The 19,762-nt window shown below is 42.4% G+C and overlaps 1 protein-coding gene across 2 annotated transcripts in view; it reads left to right on the top strand.

The window, feature by feature from the left end:
- Positions 1 to 684: 684 nt before the first annotated feature.
- MSANTD2 (Myb/SANT DNA binding domain containing 2) overlaps positions 685 to 19,762 on the top strand; it is a gene marked incomplete at both ends in the record, with an annotated part of 29,972 nt that continues 10,894 nt past the window's right edge. For both annotated transcript variants that reach the window (XM_084251267.1, XM_084251266.1), the window contains one exon: positions 685 to 1,446. In XM_084251267.1, coding sequence (XP_084107393.1) covers positions 685 to 1,446 — 762 coding nt within the window. The remainder of the gene's footprint in view (positions 1,447 to 19,762) is intronic.

Raw genomic sequence — 19,762 nt, 5'->3', positions numbered from 1 at the left:
TGGCCGGCCAGGGATGGCCAGGGATCGAACCCGTGCTGCAGAGACTGCGGATTGCTTCATAGTGCGGCGCTTAACCCCTTGCACCACCAGGGAGGCCCCGACAGTCTTATTTTTAATCTTTTTCTAGACTCTAGCGTCTAAAAAATACCGGGCAAGCAGTTACAACTTCCCAATTAGGAGGCCGAAGAATGGCACTGAAACTTTTCTGCTGGGCTCTGCAGTTGGCACAGACTTAAGCCGCAGAAAACGGTGCCAACGCAATGCCATCTAATCCTTCTGCAAACCTTCGCACCCATCCAAACTAAATAAACTGGAAAACGGATCCCAACTGGAATCAGTAATTGCTGTTCTTTGGAAACAACGCCCCAGCGTTTCTAGAAAAGCGACAGCGCTGGTCCACGGCCGCTTTTTAAAGCCTCCCGCAGAAACGCAGCCCCCTCAGCCGGGGCGCCTTCCCGGCCCTCCCCGGCGCCGCTTCCCAGGTTTCCGCCCTGGACGTCAGCCCGCGCCCGAGGCCGGCGGAGAGGGCGGAGAGCAGAGCGCCGGGAGAAGGCGCGCGAGCGAGCGCAATGGTCAAGTCCTCCTTAACTCCGGGCCCCCTCGCGGGCCTCCCCCCGCCTCCCGGGGGCTGAGATTGGAGAGGAAGTGGGAAGGCTCCAATCTGTTCCTCACGCCGGCGCCCTCATGCCCCCACCCTTCTCCTCAGCTCGGGCCTTCGGCGCGCCTCACCCCCGGCCCTCGCCCCGGGAGAGGGGCGGGCGGCGCGGCCGGGCCCGCGGAGAACGGCCGGGAGGCGCGGGCGGTGTCCGCGCCGCCGCCGGGGCCCCCCCGCGCCCGCGCCCGGGCGAGCCAGGCCCGAGGGCAGCCCCGGAGCCCGCGGCGGCCGGATGCGCGGGCGCGTCACTTCCGGGCGGTGCAGCGGCGGCCGCTTGGAAGATGGCTGCGCCCTGTGGCTCGGAGCTGCCCGCCAACTCGCCGCTAAAAATCCCGAAGATGGAGGTGCTCTCCCCGGCGTCTCCTGGCGGCCTGAGCGACGGAAATCCATCGCTGTCCGACCCTTCCACGCCTCGGGGCGCCTCCCCGCTCGGGCCGGGCAGCGCCGCGGGCTCGGGGGCAGCGGCGTCCGGGGGTCTCGGGCTGGGGCTGGGGGGCCGCAGCGCCGCCTCGTCCTCGGTCTCCTTCTCCCCTGGTGGCGGCGGTGGCGGGGCTGCGGCAGCCGCCGCCGCCGCCTGCCGGGGCATGTCGTGGACGCCGGCCGAGACGAACGCGCTCATCGCAGTGTGGGGCAACGAGCGGCTGGTGGAGGCGCGGTACCAGCAGCTGGAGGGAGCCGGCACGGTGTTCGGCAGCAAGGCCCCCGGGCCGGCCATGTACGAGCGCGTGTCCCGGGCCCTGGCCGAGCTGGGCTACGAGCGGACCCCGTCCCAGTGCCGGGAGCGCATCAAGGTAACCGGCCGCCCGGCCTGGGGCCGCGAACCTGTGGCAGAGAGAAGGCGGGGAAGCGGGCCTCGGGGGCGGGGGCCGGTCCGAGCGCAGGGCTCCCCTCCGGGGCCCGGTGGGCGATCCGCATCTCCTCCGCCTTTTTCTTCTCTCCCTGGGAAGGGGTTTTTTTTCCAGATGGCCGCCAGCCCGTAGGTTTCCTGAGTTTGAAGTTGGGCGTGCCTGCCGCCGCCCCTCTTTCTTGCCAATTGAGGGAATAGTATTCCTGCGCTCTGAAGTTGGTAGTTCGCATTGTGCGTCGTGCGGCGGCCAGGGTGCCGCTGGCGCCTCGCGCCCCCACCGCCGGGGCCCCTCGCTTTGTTCCTGGCGGAGGGGCGCCCAGGCTGAGGCTTACCGGCCGGACGGCGTCGAGGAAGGGTAGAGGAGGGGACCGGTGAGCCCCCAGTTGAGGAATTTGCAGTGAGTGGCAGTGGCAGGGCCGTAGGAACATGCGCCTTCGGAAACGACTGGCCTTTGTGTCAGTCGCCTTGCTTCTAACTTGAGCTCCGAAGGACGGGTGAGGCTTGAGATGCTTTGGAGAATTGGAGAGGCTGGATTGTAGGCAGACAATGCTCTGTTCCCTTGGAGTTAGGGGCACGATTAAAGTTCGCCTGGCTGAGAGTTGGTCTGGAATTTGGAGTGTGGCTGCCTCCAGAGTTAAGATTGGCTTGAGGCCCTGCTGTGTGTCTTGATGAAGCTCCTTCATGGAAGGCATTTTTCCACTGCTTTAGTTATCGTGCCGGATGTGGTGACAAGTAAAGCTCTCAGTGTGCATCTGGCTGTCCTTGTGTAGCTGAATGTTGAAATACAGAGGCTTCATTTGGGCCAGAAATGTTACTGTCAGCCGGGTTATCATTTTGCTGTTTCTACTGACTTGATCCAGGCATTCAGATTTGTGTTATTGGCAGATAGGGAGTTGTTATTAGCGTTATTTTTTAGTTAAGCTAGTGTCTTCATCCCAGTTTCTGCTAAAAGATTCACATAGGCTTCTTTCTCCCAGTTTTCACTGAACTACTTCTTGCTCGTAGTCATGGTGTCTGTGCACTTCTTTTCTCATAAGGATGGCAATTTTTCCTGAACTCTTTGGAGAAGGGAGTGGAAACCCAGTAAGAATGATCATAATTACCCTAGAGGAGGCGAACGCTCCAAAGTTTCAGAGATCTTGACTCCAGTGGGGTCAAATAGAGAATTTGGTCCAGAAACTAAGATATTTCAAATCTACTGACTATAGAGCAAGTAATTTGGTACCCATTTCTTAATTACAAAATTAAATTGGTTCATATGGTACTAGGTACTATGTACCTTTGGGTCTTCTTAAGCTGCCTTTTTTTTTTTTAAATAAGGATGTTAAAATAGTATCTTATAGACAGAATTAAAGTAGTAGTTTGTAGTAGCCACTGTTTTCTGGAGTTTACTCATTGCTTTATTTAAGATCACTGTTAAAATTGGGGGGAGGGAGAATTTTTGCTATGTATCTATCCATTAACTTTTCCTGAGTTTAATTGTGTGCCTTAGACTTCTGTAACTGTTTTAACTTGACCAGTTTTTGTCCATAGAAATTTCCCAATCCAGGGGAAAAAATGTTGTGATGTCAAAACCTCACAGAATATAAATCCCTAAAATTATTTCTGAAAAGACCAGAAACAGTCTAGTTGGGTTGCCTCTTTGTCCACTTGTGAGAATAATAACGCAAAGCAAGGAAGGGAGATTGAGCTTTTCTGAAGAATTTTAAAAAGGGGATAATTTTACCTTTCTCCAAACTGACCTCAGGCTCTTAGGATGTTTTGAGGATATTTGAATGCTGATAGGTTCTCTGGTCCACAGTAGCAGTTGACAAGGAGGGCAGATCACTTTTTTCCCCATTAAGTGCTCTATTCCTTGAGTGATTTCCATTAAGGAAGCAAAGACTTCATTAACAGTGTTGGTCTTCCCTGCTAGAATGACAAGTTGTGATGGCTCCTATTCACTTCTGTATCTCCAGTGCAGCACATAGTAGGCACTGATACATACATATCAAGTTCACCAAATTAAACAGAATGTAGGAGAATTTTTCAAAGTATACTAATCTCGAGCATTGTTACTCAAATTCAAACCCAAAAACATGGACTCAATTTGAAAAATACTGCATTGAAAACAACTTTTTGTCACTTTAGGAACCTTTATGTAATTTAAGGCAAAAAGCAAATGTGGTTGTTGAAACCCCCCCTCCTTGTGGTTATGAGATGGATGACAAGTAATCCAGATTCTGTTTATGAAAATAAGAACACAACCTTAAAAAAAATCTCAGAGGGAACCTCCCTGGTGGTGAGAGGGGTTAAGTTACACCATTATGAAGCTGTCAGCAGCCCATGCAGCAGCAGGAGTTCAAGTATGACTCCTCTTGCCTGCTGCTCCCTTCAGCAGTGTATTTCAGTAGATCCACCTGTTCTGCTCCCCACTCTGTCGCTCATGAATCCTCTTACCCCCCACATCTCTGACCTACACCCCAGCTATTGTATGCATAAATAAAATAAATCTTAAAAAATTTCTCAGAGAATCTGAACCCCCCCCTGAAAGCAAATCTTTAAATCCCAGTTTCAGAAACGCAGCTTTGGAATTAGCAATTCAGAAATCTCTTTCCCTTTATTCTGTTGATGAGATTTGCAAAAAAATAGTCAGTAATCTGTTAGATTTAGATTGCTTTAGATTTTACAAACTAGAAACAAAGTAGTACAGTAAGATGTGGGCTTGGAGGAACTTCTTATATACTACCAGAGGCTCATGGAGGAACACCATGTGAGCCAATTATATTTCTAGTCTCACACATTTGAAGTACCTGTCAAAATTCATTTCTGAAAACTTAGTACATAATTTCTTCTAAGTTTGAAAGAAGGGAAGAGATCTATAGTATCTTCACCTTTTCTATACTTTCCCTTAATCAGATAGTTTGAACATGTTGATAGAGCAGCCTTCATCTCATTGTTCTTACTTGCCAAGCAGTCTCATATCAACCTCTTCCCTGACCGCCTTTTGGAATAATCTTAAAGCATGCCACTTAACTTCAGCTGCAGTTGTCTTGGCTATGCAGTGAAAATACTAACATATGAAAATATTGAAATCGAATCACTAACTCTTGGACTTTGCTGCTGAAGTACTATTTCTAAATAGTATCCAATTGAATGTGTATATTTTGAAATACACAGGATTTTAACTTAAGGTTAGATAAAAACATTTGTTTATTGTTTCACAGTTTAATTTTGAAGTCTGATGTGATATTGGTATTTGGATAAAATGAATGTGTTTGAGGCTGCCTTGGCACACAGATTATTATATAGTTCTGAAGTTTTGTGCCTTTTGTTTGTTTTCCAGAAGAAACATTGTTTGTTAGCAATTCCAGTCTAATTTTGGAGTCAGATAAACAAATGTAGGTGGTTTTCTATCTAGTTATTATATGATTTTTCTCCTTTTCTATAGGCTTTGTCTTCATGTCTTCCTTCACCAAATACTTTATTGTGTGCACTTACTGTGTGCAGAGCTATCTGTTGGGTGTTAAAATAGATAAAAGGACTGCAATATATAATTCCAGAGCTTACAGTGCAGTTGAAGTTGTATACATACATCAAAGAGTTAAAAAGCTGTACAAGACTACACAAGGGATGGTATGAGATGCAGTACTTGATTGTCAGATGACTAAAGCTGACAGTAAGTGTGATGGCTTCAAAGGAGGGAGAGATCTCTATACTATAGTAGTTGAAAGATCTATCTAGACTTGGAACTCATGAAAACATTCACTGCTGAGCCAGATGCTGTATTCACACTTCAGTCAGTTAATCTGATGCACTGCAAAACTCATTCTCAAGTCCCATAATTTTGGGTGTTCTCCAAAAATTTGCCTCTTGAGAGTTGGCTTTATGTCTTTGAAACAGATGTGTACTTCTAGTTTTGCCTCAAGATGAAATGCAAGGTGATTATGTGACCTGAAAAATCCATCTTTGCTGGATAATTCTGGTTGTTCATCAGATAAATTAAAAAGTGGTAGGGAGTCTTCTGCTTGGCATACAAAATGACTTAGCTATATTCATCAGTATTTGCTTAGCAATGAATATTGCTTAGTTACATTCAGTAATTGTCATAATTTTTGGAACAGGTTTTATATTTTAGCAAACAAATCAAAATGTAATATATTTGGTCTTTCATTTTAGCTATCAACCCTGCTGGTATTTGTTTGTGAGAATCAACACAGAACAAAGACAACTGGAGCCAAAAGCTATGTACCCCATATAAATATTTTGATAGAATCTGCCCACCTCTGAGAACTTTTCTCTGGTGTTTGCAGATGACACTTTCCTCTGCATTATTATCATTGAAAGATTTCCAAGAAATATGACATAGCACTCAAATAGTTCATAAAAGGATTGTCACATTTGTTTCCTTCCATCTTGTACATATTCAGTTTCTGTTGTTACCAGGCCAATGTCACCGACAGCTTGTGTGCTCTAGTTTTCTTGTCGTCTTGTGAATCTGACAGGCTTGGTGTGTGTCTTAAATCTTAGACCAGCTTGGACTACCCGGCCATACATTTATATTAGGCTTGCACTTTTGGAGGTAAGAGCTTGAACATCCCCATGTTAAAACTGTGAATGAAGGGCGTCCTTGGTGGCACAAGGGGTTAAGCACTGCACTATGAAGCAACCCACAGCCTCTGCTGCGCGAGTTCGATCCCCGGCCTGCCAGGGAGAAACCCACATGGCGAGGCAGACCTCTCCTGTCTCACCCGCTGCTCCCCTCAGCAGTGTATTTCATTCTGCCTGTTCTGCTCCCTGCTCTGTCTCTGGTGAATCCTCTCACCTTCCCGCACCTCTGGCCTGTACTCCGGTTCTTGTATCAATAAAATAAATCTTTAAAATAAATCTTTAAACAAACAAAAAAAGAAGTCAAGACAAATGGTCCATCATCATAGGAGAAAAGAGCTTTTAATGCAAGGAATAAAATAGTATAACCTCAGTTGACTGGGCCAAGCAGTGTCATATTCTTGGTTCTCTAGGACAATTCTGATCAATGGAACTTAGTGTGTTCTGTTGTCTGCACTGTCCAACAGTCACTGTGCAGTAGTCTTCAGCCACAGGCGACCATCAAGCTCTTGACATGTGGCTAGTGTGACTGTGAAACGGAATTTAAAATTTTAATCCATTGTAATTTAAATTTAAATAGCCACAGGTGGCCAGTAACTGTTGGTATGAACACTTTTTAAAAAAGATTAATTTATTTATTCATACAAGAACTAGGGTGTAGGCCAGAGGCACAGGGAGTGAGGATTCACTAGTGACAGAGTGGGGGACTGAACGGGCAGATCTACTGAAATACACTGCTGAGGGGAGCAGTGGGAGAGACAGGAGAGGTCTGCTGCTCCGTGTAGGTTAGTTCCCTGGCTGGGAGTCATCAAACTCATGTTGCAGTGCCTCAGAATAGCTTGATAGTGCTGTCTTTAATCCCTGTGCCACCAGGGAGGCCTGGTATGAACAATTTTGAAATAATATGCGTAAATGTAATCCCTCAAGGAGTTTTGAAGTCCATGTATACTCTTGAACATTTTTAAGCTGACATTAAAATATTTCATCATGTTTAGAATTTTTCAGGCTATAGGAAATATTAAATCTAGAATGAGATGAATAAGATAGGGATTGGCTATAAAATTTATTGACTAATATACTCTGAATCTGGAAAATCTACCCAAGATTTTTTTTTTCCAAAGGTTTATTTATGCGTACAAGAGCTGGGGTACAGACCAGGGGCGTGTGGGTTGAGAGGACTCACCAAGACAAAGCCGGGAACAGAACAGGCAGATTGACTGAAACACACTGCTGAGGGGAGCAGTGGATGAGTCAGGAGGAGTCGGGAAAAGTCTCCTTTGCCATGTGGGTTGCTCCCTTGCCGGCCTGGGATCAAACTCGTGTTGCACAGGCTATGGACTGCTTCATAGGTTGTGTCCCAACCCCCTGCGCCACCAGGGAGGCTCCCTATCCAATATTCTTATCTTTGGATTTTTTTTTTTTTTTATCAAATCTATCTGAAAATGTTAATGATCAGCCAGTATTCCACTTACCTGTAAAATAAACAGTATCACTACATTCTGTTGCTTTAGTTTTCTAAACTTAGGGGCAAAGTTTCACATCTAAAAAAATATATTCAAGACTGGGAATGACAGGTTTTAAGGTACTTTGATACCTTAAACCTAAGGTTTTAAGGTACCTTGATCAGTCATTAAAGAAGGCATATGGTACCCTTGTTGAAGACCCCTGCTTTAGAACTCATGATTTTGTTGACTGTCTTGACTGACATCATGAGACTGGGCTCTTGAATTGCACTGTCCTTAGGAATCCCGGGGAAAGGCATGGAGCTTTTAACTTTCGGAGCTTGACCAGGCATCTGGAGGAGGATTTGGAGATCTTGCCCATTCCTTTCGTATGACTCATCTGACTGACTGATTACAGGGTTTCTTTAAGTACCCAGGTTTGAAATAAGGACTTAATTTTTTTATTACTGATGAACAAATATTTGAGTGCCTTCTGTGGAAGGCCCTAGAAATAGAGCAGTGCCTCACTTACCTTCAGGATGTCTCCTTCCAGTGAAGGAGGCAGACTGCAGTGCCCTGGTTACAGTATAGGAGCACGGTATGTGTATTGTCTTGATGTTAAACTCATGGTGCCACAGGCACACAAGGGAGGGCATGTCATCTTAGGCCCTTGAGAGGTGGATGCTGAAGGGAAAAGTGGTACTGATTTGAACAGAAGGGTGTAAAAGCCTTGTGTGAAAGCAGAGGCAGCATAACCTAGAATGAATGATGCAGACTGCAAATACAGTAAAATATACTTTGTTCAAGAGTCCAAAATTAGAAGCATCCAAACAGTACAGTTCCAAAGAAATTATCGTGATCAGCTGCTTAAAAAGTCATGCTTTTTAATTGAAGAACAGTTTGCCATAGTGCATGACATTTGGTAAAGGTCTTTGAAGCTATGAATGACTAGAGAGTGGTGTCAAAAAGAACCAAGTAGTTTTGGGATAACTGGGTAGTGAAAGTCACAATTTTAGATGATTTATGTGTTATAAATTTAGATAAGTAACTTTATGGCGTTGAGTTGTAGTTGTGTAAATATCCATTATATATCCCATTCCTTAATTTGTGTTATGGAAAGAAAACCAAAGTAATGCATCTTTTTGAACATGAAATAAGAATAAATATATTTTTACCTTGCATACTGGCACTAACATAATACATGTATAGCTGAAACAGATTTCACAAAATAATAATGACTATAGTTAGCACTTGTGGAGCATCTAACTGTGTGCCACAGACTTTCCAAGTGCTTTACAAATATTAACTCATTTGTCTTGCGTGGCGACACCACACTTAACTACATGTGGTATGTTTTGGTATGTTCTGTTGGAACACAGATAATTCTGCTTCAGAACCCCTCAGCATATGTCCTCTTCAGTGAACTAGTATACAGCACGGGAAGCACCCAACACAATGCCTCACAAACATTAGGCCCTCTTTTCCCCTTCCCCCTTCCCTCTTCCTTGTCACCAGTACTTTTCAGCATTTCCTATTTTTTTTTTTAAAGATTCATTTATTTATTTATACAAGCACTGGGTACAGTCAGAAGTGTGGGAGGGTGAGAGAATTCACCAGAGCCAGAGCAGGGAACAGAACAGGCAGACTGACGAATTACACTGCTGAGGGGAGCAGCGGGCACGGCAGGAGAAGTCTGCTTGCCATGTGGGACCCTTGCTGGCGGCCAGGGATCTAACTGGTGCTGCAGAGGCTATGGGCAGCTTTGGAGCCCAGCCCTCAACTGCTGCTCCACCAGGGGAGGCCCAGCATTGCCTCTTTTCACAGCAGTCCCTCTGGTGCCTCTCATCTTCCCCCTACCCCAGCCACAGTTTCTGGGTCTCCAGAAACTAAACCCAGTGGCGGTGGCATGTTCACTGGTTTTGGGTAGTAGCCTTACTCCTTGGAGATTGGCAACTGAGGATCACATTAGTCTCCATATACCCAAGGGAATAACAGATCTCCCCCACCCCCATACCCTTCTGTCACTCCATAGACCTGATCTCCCCACAGGGTGCCGGCTGTTGGAAGGTATGGGCTTCTCAATTACGCAGAACATTAAATTCTAAAGTTTGACTGTTGCAGTGGTCCCTGTCTTGCACATTCACAGAACAGTAGTAGGACCCAAAGTCTCTCCTGGGGGGCCCTGTAGCTTCAGGGGGATATTCTGGGAGGACATGGAATAGACTAGGGATTTGCCAAGTTTGCTTTGGTGGCCCCATGGATATACGCCAACACGTGCTGTGGCAGATCACCCCTGTCCCATTATTAGCATGTGCATTGTGCCCAGGAGCTTGGCTTACCCCTCCTGTAACTAGCAATCTTCAACTATAGCTCACCTGGATTCCTCCCACCTGTACCAGCTCTCCAGAGACCCCCTAAATCCCTAGCTACCCTCTGGGCACCCCTAGGTCCTCTTCACCAGAAAAGTCTATTTGCCTCTGCATTGTCTCATCTACCACTTGGGGTGTTTAGAAAGGTGCTCACAGCCAACTAAAACTGATCATCTAACCCACTGATGGCCATAACCTGAAGTTAGATAAAAGATTAGAAAATTTCGAAGTGAGGTCAATTTTTTCCATCATTGTGTTCTTTTTAGATTTAACAGTATCAAAACTCCATAAAATGCATTAATTTAGAACATGTCCTATCCCAGATAGTCATGATAGCTGAAGCTATTAGAGGGAAGAGGTGGGAAGTTGTAAGAAATGAGACTAGAGATGAAAGCAAGAGATCAGATGATGTGCTAACGAGTGTGGACTTTATCCTGATCAAAGTGATTTTAAACTGAGGAGTGACACGGTTAGTCTTAGGTTCTAGAACTGTCGGGTGGAAAGTGAATTGGAAAGGTTAAGACTGGAAGCACTAAGATCGTTTAGGAGCTAATTGCAGTAAGTTAGACGTGAGGTGACATAAAACAGTGGCAGTAAAAAATAGAATAGGTTTCAAATGTATCCAAACCAGTGGGACTATATGGAGAATATTAAAATTTTAGTTTATAGGATTTGTTAAATCTTACCTGTCATGTAAGTCACTATTCCTCTGCAACATATACAAAGGATTCTATTTTGTAGCCCTGAATGATCATCACAACACTCTTTTAAGTTTTGGGGGTTGTTTCTTGAGCCTGTTGAGATCCAGCTAAAACACCATTTTATTTTATTTTTTAAAAAGATTTATTCATGGGCCTCCCCGGTGGCGCAGCGGTTGAGCGCTGGGTTGCGAAGCTGCCCGCAGCCTCTGCGGCGCCGGTTCGATCCCCGGCTGCTCCCCAGCCACCGGAGGAGGGTCCCACATGGCGCGCAGACCTCTCCTGCCGCCCGCTGCTCCCCTCAGCAGTGTACTTCGGTCCTTCTGCCTGCTCTGCTCCCCGCTCTGGCTCTGGTGAATTCTCTCACCCTCCCGCACTTCTAACTGTACCCAGTGCATGTATAAACAAAAAAAAAAAACAAACAAACAAACCAGCAAACAAATAAATAAAGCATGCCTCTAAAAAAAAAAAAAAAAAGATTTATTCATTCATTCATTCATTCATTCATTCATTCATTTATACAAGCACTGGGTACAGTCAGAAGCGCGGGAGGGTGAGAGAATTCACCAGAGCCAGAGTGGAGAGCAGAACAGGCAGACTGATGAAATACACTGCTGAGGGGAGCAGTGGGCGGCAGGAGAGGTCTGTGCGCCATGTGGGACCCTCGCCCGGCGTCCAGGGGATCGAACTGGTCCTGCAGAGGCTGTGGGCAGCTTCACAACCCAGTGCTCAACCACTGCACCACCGGGGAGGCCGTAAAACATCATTTTAGTACAATCTTGTCTTTGTTACTTCTGGGTTATTTTACGTACACTCTTGGATTCTGACCTGCTCCCCAATCTTCAGAAGTGATGATCCTGCTTCCCATGATTTTCTTGATTTTTCTGACATTTATCAGAGATGCCAAATGTTAATTGCCCTGCAAATATTCTGAAGTATGCTCCTATTAGTAGGTTGAAGTAGGAGAGCAGTTTTTTCTCCTTTGATGGGTTATTTCTATGTAATGTTTAAAAAAATATTTGAAAATGGGAGAAAAGACTTCTTCAGTTTCAAAACCAAAGACTGGTACCATAAAGAGCATTAGTCTTTAAACCACTAATTGTTAGACTTGCACTGATTATTTAGGTACTCTTTCATTTTGTTTAGTTGTGGGAATCATGCAGTGTGTTCTGCCACCTCATCACCATTGCACAGACTTCATTCAGTGTTCGGGGTGAATGCTTAATGATTCTGCCTCCTGTGTATATGTTACAAATGATCTGGAGTTTGTAATCTATGAGGAGTCCCTCCTCCCCACCCCCATTGTTCTGAGTAATTAAAAACTGCATATTGGGAAAAACAGGTATGTATTTATATTTGTGTAATTCTTACCTATGTGTAGTTGAGAGAGTCCTTGAGAGGCAATGGAAATACTTTTTTCTTTTTCTGGCACTAATCAAGTTAGCATTATATTGACACTTAGTGGGATGTGTTATTCCTTAGTAAACTACAAACCTGTGTTTATTCTCTGAGATTTTAGGAATAACAGCCATTGCTTTATTTTTATCCATGTATTCTTGGCTGTATTCATAAATTACATATTTTGAGCTACCAAATAGTACTTCAGTATAAGTTGACACGCTAGAATGGAAGTTATTTACTTAGATCTGTTTTCTAGTTGCATTTTTTCAGCCTGTGTAAATACTGTCTTGTTGTATTAGCTTCACTTTTTGAAACTCAAAATATTGTCTATTATCTACCTTCAGCTTACTTCATTTATCTGAAAAAGTTAATTGTTTGTAATTGATATTAATAAATAAAGTTAATATCTACCAAAAACTGCTTTTATTATTATTGTTTTAAATTTGCAAATACTTTTCTCTAAATGGAAAGGACTGGTTTATGAATTAAAAGGAAGCGTATGATAGGTCAGAAGTGCCTTGACTTTCTCTTTGACCTCTCTACTATCATAAACAATTTTAAGGAATTTTTATTCATTCATTTGTTCCTTCATTCATCCACTCACCAAAAATCTATTGGGCTACTTCTATATGGTAGGCATAATTTAGATGCTGGGATACATCAGTGAAGAAACCTGGAAGGGAAAAAAAAAACCCTGCCTCAAAAAGCTTATATTTGGGCAGGGAATGATATTTAAAGTAAGTAATTCAAAATAGCTAATACCCTCAAATAATCTATTCCTTCATATCAGCCCCATAAACATGCTTTTCCTTAATATCAGCCTTATTATTGACTTTTGAAAGTCTGAGCTCTTTACATTTCATTGTACCTAAAAATAGACATGTATTTGTCTTTGCTATATTAAGAATGACTTACTTGATTTCATAGTATGCCTTTTGATTGTGGCATGTCCAGTTGTCACTTGAGATTTGCCCCACCTAGGAGCAAGTGCAGCACTGTTAGTATTCATCGAGTCGTTAGGTAATGTGTCCTGAAAGGTCAATCTTAAGCAAAACCAGGTACCAGAAGTTTTCTTGTGCAAATTAAGAAACATGGTTAATAGTTAGCTGAGATACATGCCAATTTGAGAACAATGTCAAATAATATTTTTTTCTTTCTTTTTTTTTTTTTTTTCAAGATTCATTTATTTATACAAGCACTGGGTACAGTCAGAAGCGCGGGAGGGTGAGAGAATTCACCAGAGCCAGAGCGGGGAGCAGAACAGGCAGAAGGACTGAAGTACACTGCTGAGGGGAGCAGTGGGCGGCAGGAGAGGTCTGCGCGCCATGTGGGACCCTCCTCCGGTGGCTGGGGAGCAGCCGGGGATCGAACCGGCGCTGCAGAGGCTGCAGGCAGCTTTGCAACCCAGCGCTCAACCACTGCACCACCGGGGAGGCCCCCATATTTTTTTCTTTAAATGAGGAATTGAAACCACATCACCAAATTAAGAGGGCAAATCAAGGGAAGCATTTTAATGTCTTCATTATAGCACAACCGGATAGCCATGAACATTTTTTGTAATTTCCAAAAAGTGACAGTGGATCTGATCTGTTCAGATTTTAATTCCAGTGAATTTCCATACACCAAAGAGAATGAGAGGACTACATGCTTTTCGTTCTATTGAACTTCAAGAAAACACATGGGTAATTCATGCTTACACGATTCATGCTGGATTTTTGCCTGCCTCCTTGCTTCCTGTAAACAGATTGCCCCATGAGTGAGACTTAGTCCTTACTCTGGATGGGGAGTTAGGATTCCTTTTTACTCCTTTTTTTTTTGTCATTGGGTTAGTCACCACATTCTTGCTAAGGCCATAAACTTTAGAAAATGGTGAAATGATTGGCATTTACAGGAAATATGAGCAAAAAGTTGAAGCTGTGATGATAAAACATGTTTCTGAAACTTCAATTTGTGAGCAAAAGCAATGTTATTTAATATTTAACCTAAATAAATCTATAATTTCTTCTACTTACAGATCTCTTGTGTTATCAAACAAAAACAACCTAATGAAACACTTTAGGTACTAATAAAACTAAATTCAAAAAGCCAAGTTAGCATCCCTTTATTATTGAATGATGTGTTTTAGTTAAAACTCATTTCCAATAAGATTCTGATATTGAGTTGTAAGGTTCTTTTGTTATGCCCACCATGTGCTTTGTGATATGACTTGGCTGCTACTGCTTTTCTCTAGTTGAACTAATCTTTACTTCTAAGTCACCTTGGTCTCCATATGGTGAGACTATCATTTTTGTATTAATAATGGCTAACAGTTGCCAATGCAAGCTATTAGGCAGATACTGTTTCAATGCTGTATGTGCTTTTTTTTTTTTAAGTTGACAACATATCTATGTTGGAGTTACTAGTACTAGTTCCACCTTATAGATGGAGAAATGGAGGCACAGAGAGAGTAATATGTCTAATGTCACAATGCTAGCAGGTGGTGAAACTAGACTACATAGTCTGACTCCAGAACTCCATGCCCTTAGTTACTTGGTTATATTGCCTCCTTCTGCATCATCAACCCATCGTTATTGAATTTTAAGGTAATATTGTGGCAACAATTTGATTATAAAGTCAGAAATGCAATAACAAAATCACATAGCAGCACCTAGATGGACATAATTATGCTTATACATGTTTCTTAGAGAAGTGAAAACACAAATTCTGATAATTCCTGAAGATAATTCAGGGTGTTCTCAGATGAGAAACAGAATGAGAAACAGTGCTTTGGAAGTCCTAAAGAAGAATTTAAGACAGGTGTCAAAGCATAAAGCTTTCATTGCAGTGGATTCATTCAGTCAAGTCTTTCTAATAATTGATGGTATTCATTGGAATGCCAAGTCCTTTTAAAGGAAGTATGTTTGAATTATAGAAGAACCAAGTAGGATTAACTTTGGGTAGTGAAGCAGATAAGGATGTGGCTTAGCAAAGGAGGCCGTAGAGTATCCATTATCTTATGCCTGCCATTGCTACCTGATGTCTAAATGGTGTGTATGCTCTTCTCCTTGGAGATGATGCGGATGAAATGCATTGTTTTAAATATATAGTATGCAAAAAATATGTCAATATAAGAAAGCTAAAAACAGAATCAGGAAATAAAACAGAATGCAGGGAATATAGTAGTAACACAGGCAAATATGGTTACTTCAGCTAAATATTAAAATGATCGGTGAGCTTTTCAGCAGCTATGGCAAAAAGGTAAATATCGTGACTTTCTGTATTTTCCAGTGTCTGATGAAGAGCAGTATGTAAGTTCCTGGAGTTGAAACCTAGGATGAATTTACATCAAAGACACTCCCATAGTGACCTGGGATAAGTGCTTACCCTTCTCAGTCTTAGTTCTCTGTTAAATAGGGATGCAGCCTATATCTTCATGTATATACACTGCACAGACCCCTCTTCCAGGAATGACACACCAGTCCCTCCCACTGCCTGAAACACTGTGGATGACGGCTTTGGGTTAAATTACCCTAGGAATTTCCCTTCCTTCAAGGGAGCTGTCTCCACCCAAAGTTAGGCTCCTTCTCTGGTGGGAGCTTGCATCCAGAGACTGGTCAGTATCGAAATACGAAGTGCAGCCTTCTTGCCTCAATTCAGGACAACACTGAAGGGCCATTCCAAGTTCCTATACCTCCCTTTAGGATTAACTGAGGCCTTACTCATTAGCTCATGTCTTCCACTTGTTTCTCTGCCCAGTCTTGCTCTTCCCAGTCAGGCACAAGTGTTGCCTCCCCGGTAAAGCTCTTGGCACTCAGTCTCCTAGTCTGTTTCATGGGATCCTCTCTTTTATCCTTATTGTAAAAATTAGAATAATAAAAGTAAACTGTGCCTCCCAAATCTCAGCACCCAGTAGGCACTAAGGAAATGGCACTTAGGGTTTCCCTTCATTGACTGGGACATTGGACCACATTGGGAAGTGGTTCGATTTCTGTAGAAAGGTACAGACTTCCTCATTTGGCCATTAACTTATAGCAGTTCTCTTAAAAGGAAGAATAAAATATTAAAAATTGCTGGGTGAGCTATAAAAAATGATTGCCTGAATTTATTTCTAACTTCTCAAATTCAGGTTGCCCAAGAGCAGATGCTTAAAGTTACAACATGTTTATTTAAAGTTTTTCATGGAAAGGGTGTGTGAGGATAGAAGGGCGCATTCTTGTCTTGCATGCATGACTTGTAGTTTATGCAATGTAAATGCAAAAAAAAAAAAAAACGTTTCTGAAGTAATTCAGTATTTACCTTTTTTTTAAAAAAAACTTTTTTTTAAAGATTTATTTATGCATCCAAGAGCTGGGGTACAGGCCAGAGATGCGGGTGGGGGTGGGGTGAGAGGATTCACCAGAGACAGGGCAGGGAACGGAGCAGGCAGACTGACTGAAATACACTGCTGAGGGGAGCAGCAGGCGAGACGAGTGCTCTGCTTTGCCATGTGGGTTGCTGCGGGAAGGTCGGGGCTCCCACTCGGGGCTCCCACTCGTGCTGCAGAGGCTGCGGATTGCTTCATAGTGCGGTGCTTAACCCCTTGCGCCATACCCCAGTATTTACCCTTTTTTTTATGGGGGGGGAAACGAGTGAATCTTAACATTTGTACCCAGAATAGATTATCCAAATTCAGGGTGGTTTTTTTTTTTTTTACAACCAAGATACATCAAATGTACTAATTTTACTGTATTTTAAGTTACCTTTGCATTATAGGTGGTAACTGTTAGTAAGAAAATAGCTACAAAATGGAAAATCATGTGGTCAACATGAAAGGCATAACCTTATTACTATTTTGTGTGTATGTGGAGGGGGGAACCTGCTTTTGCAGTTTCCCTCTTCAACTCAAATCTCATAAATAGAAGAAAGTGCCTTTGTATTTGGGAAGCAATGCAGGATGGTAAGGATGAAGCTGTGTGAGGGGTTTGGTGTATGCGAATTCTTAATTTTAGATGTGGTTGATCATGGAACAATTACTGTATAATTCAGGGTGTTTGTATGGGAGACCTTTAAAAATGAGTGATTCACCCCTTCTATATCAGAAACATTTTTTAGATCATTCTCTTGTGCTTTTTTAGTTGTCACTTATTAATAAAGGTTAACATTTTTAATATTCTTGAATGCCATTTTGAGATGGTGCTCAGGGTGTGAAATACTGAAAAAAGATTCAACAGAAATGCTTACCTAACAACTTCAGAGGTGATGTATGAAGTAGGATGAAAATAACTAATCCGTCAGTTCTTCACCAACAGCTGATTTTTGCCCCCCTTTAGGTGGGGAGGAAGTAGTATCTGCCTATCATTTGTGACTGTAACTGCTTATACTGCTTATGTCTGAAATGAGTAGTTCAGTATACATTAATTTTTTTTACCTGTCTTGTTCTAAATAGAGAAGCATTTGAGGATTCCGTGTCTAGAAGGATTCTTACATCTCAAAGAAGTCCTTAAGCATGGCCATGCTTACTAGGTATGGCTTTTATGGTGTTGCTGTCAATATGAGATAAAGTATAGGGTTAAAAGCTTTACAGTCAAATAAATATGGTCTTGTGAGCAATGGAAGATATTTGGTTTTGATAATTAGAATTGTCCTCCTGGAGGGTTTTTTCTTCATAATCTGACTGGGCAAGACCCTCAGCTACTAGCATGGAGGAACCTAAAACATTTAGGAGCTAATACTCATTGAGAATCAAAATTTCCTGGATTATTTGTTCTGTGAAAGAGTTTCTCCCTCATGAAGACAGTACTGACACCAGTCATAGACACGAAAGTGAGTCGTTGATAGCCAGATTTCGGAATGAAGTGCAAGCTGATAGAATTCAATCCTGGACAATTCCCCACAAAGACTGAGGCTTCAGAGAGGTAAGATCTCTTGGTTTCTGGTGGTCATTCTTCTGTTTGACCCTGTTAAAAAATCCAGGAAACAATTGAGTCATTTTCCTTGTCTGTCTTTGACAGTGCTACTTTACATTCTAAAATATTCATTCATTCATTTATTCATTTAATTTGTAAGGCATAAAAAAGACCAGATTGGAACAGGACTACCAATCTTCATTAGGCAGATGACTCCTTCCTCCAGACAAAGCAAACTGAAAAAGCAAGAATGGTAGATGTTTTTTAAGTAGTCTTGCTCTCTGTAGGTAGCCCTCTTTTTATTACAAAGGAATTAGTTTGCTATGCTAATTACAGCTGTATTTATGTTTTAGATCCTTTCCTGCTTCTGTATTCCACAAAAGATTTTAGGAGTCCTACCTACCTTAGATTTACTGATTTTATAATTATAATCCATTGTTGTAGTAAAATATGACTTTCCTGATTTCCTAAGGAATAGTCTGTCTTGCTAGTGATTTACAACTTTGAAAATGCAACCATTAATTTATTTATTTAATACACATAATGACAGACCTTATGCGATAGGCACTGTTCCAGGCCTGGGAACATCTAACAAGGCAGACATAACCCCTTCTTCATGGAGTTTACAATCTAGTGGAATAGCTTTCTTAGGAAAGAACATTTTGTGAGAAGCATTTGGTAATTTTTATGTGCCAAATCCCTCTTTAAAGGAATAATTACCTTGGGGCCTCGGTTCCTCATTTGTTAACTGAGGAAGTTGGACCAATGCTTTCTAAGGTTCTTTTCCACTCAGATTTCCGCATGTTAGAGAAGTTGAAGACTGGTTTGCCATGAGCGCCTTGGACAGCTCCACTTACCCCAATAAATTAGTGTATTATTTAGAAAGTGTCATGAAAGAGAAGCTACTTGGATAGGTAATGAAGAGTATGAGGTGCTACAGGAAAATAAGGAAGTTAAGGACAAAGTTTGAGGACATTTCTTAGAAATTAAGAAGACATTGTTAACCATAATATGAATAGTTTTGGTGGAATACAAGATCAGACTTTGATCCCATTGTGTTAAGGACTGAATCAGTGTGACCCTGCCTATCTTTGAGACCCTTTGGTCCTTAGGCAGCGTTAAAATAGGAAGATGTTAAAGCCCAGCCTTTGCATCCACTAAGAAAAGAAACCTAGATTTACTTTCCTGTACTTTTTTTCTAATATAAATGTGTGAATTTTCCTATTCTGAGATGTAGTTACCTTAGATAATTTAGCCAGCCTCTCTTAAGTCAATCAGCTAATGAATTTTGGAGTAAGATGCGATACAATTGGGATCAGCATGCTTAATGCATCATTTAATATTGCTTAATTGCTACTTCAGAAAAAGATTTTCTTGCCCAGCAGGTTGGGGAAAGGTGTCACTTTTTTGTGAAGAGTAAACTGATATCCTTGTATGCTTTTATATAGAAATTATTTCTTTTAAGAAACAGGAGAATTTAGCTAATTTGCCTTTTAAAGGAACCATTAATGGTGCTTTATCTAAATGAACATGATACTGAGCAACTGGTTAAATTATAATGAAACTGGTGGGCCCAGACTTTTAGAAACTTTTATAAAACCTAAGACATGAATGCAGTCTACCTTATTTTAGGCTTTCTGACTCATACCTGTTCCAGTCTTTCATGGAGGAAGCACCGCATGGTGTAGAGGAGTTTTTTAACCTAAGGTTCTTGTGCCGGCTCTCCGGAGAGTCCATGTCCCCTTTTGAAATTGTACGAAACACTTATGTATGTGTATTTTTTTTTTTCTTTTTTTGAGAGAGGAGCCCTGACCCAACAAAGTTAAGAACCTCAGCTCTGGAGATGATAAAGAAAATTTAAGCATAAAACCATCTTTGACTTGCCAAAATTTCCTCTGT

This window comes from Talpa europaea, assembly GCF_964194135.1.
Source record: "Talpa europaea genome assembly, chromosome: 12".
NCBI lineage: Eukaryota > Metazoa > Chordata > Mammalia > Eulipotyphla > Talpidae > Talpa > Talpa europaea.
Note: the sequence above shows the minus strand (reverse complement) of the source record. Positions and strands in the feature narration are given on the sequence as shown.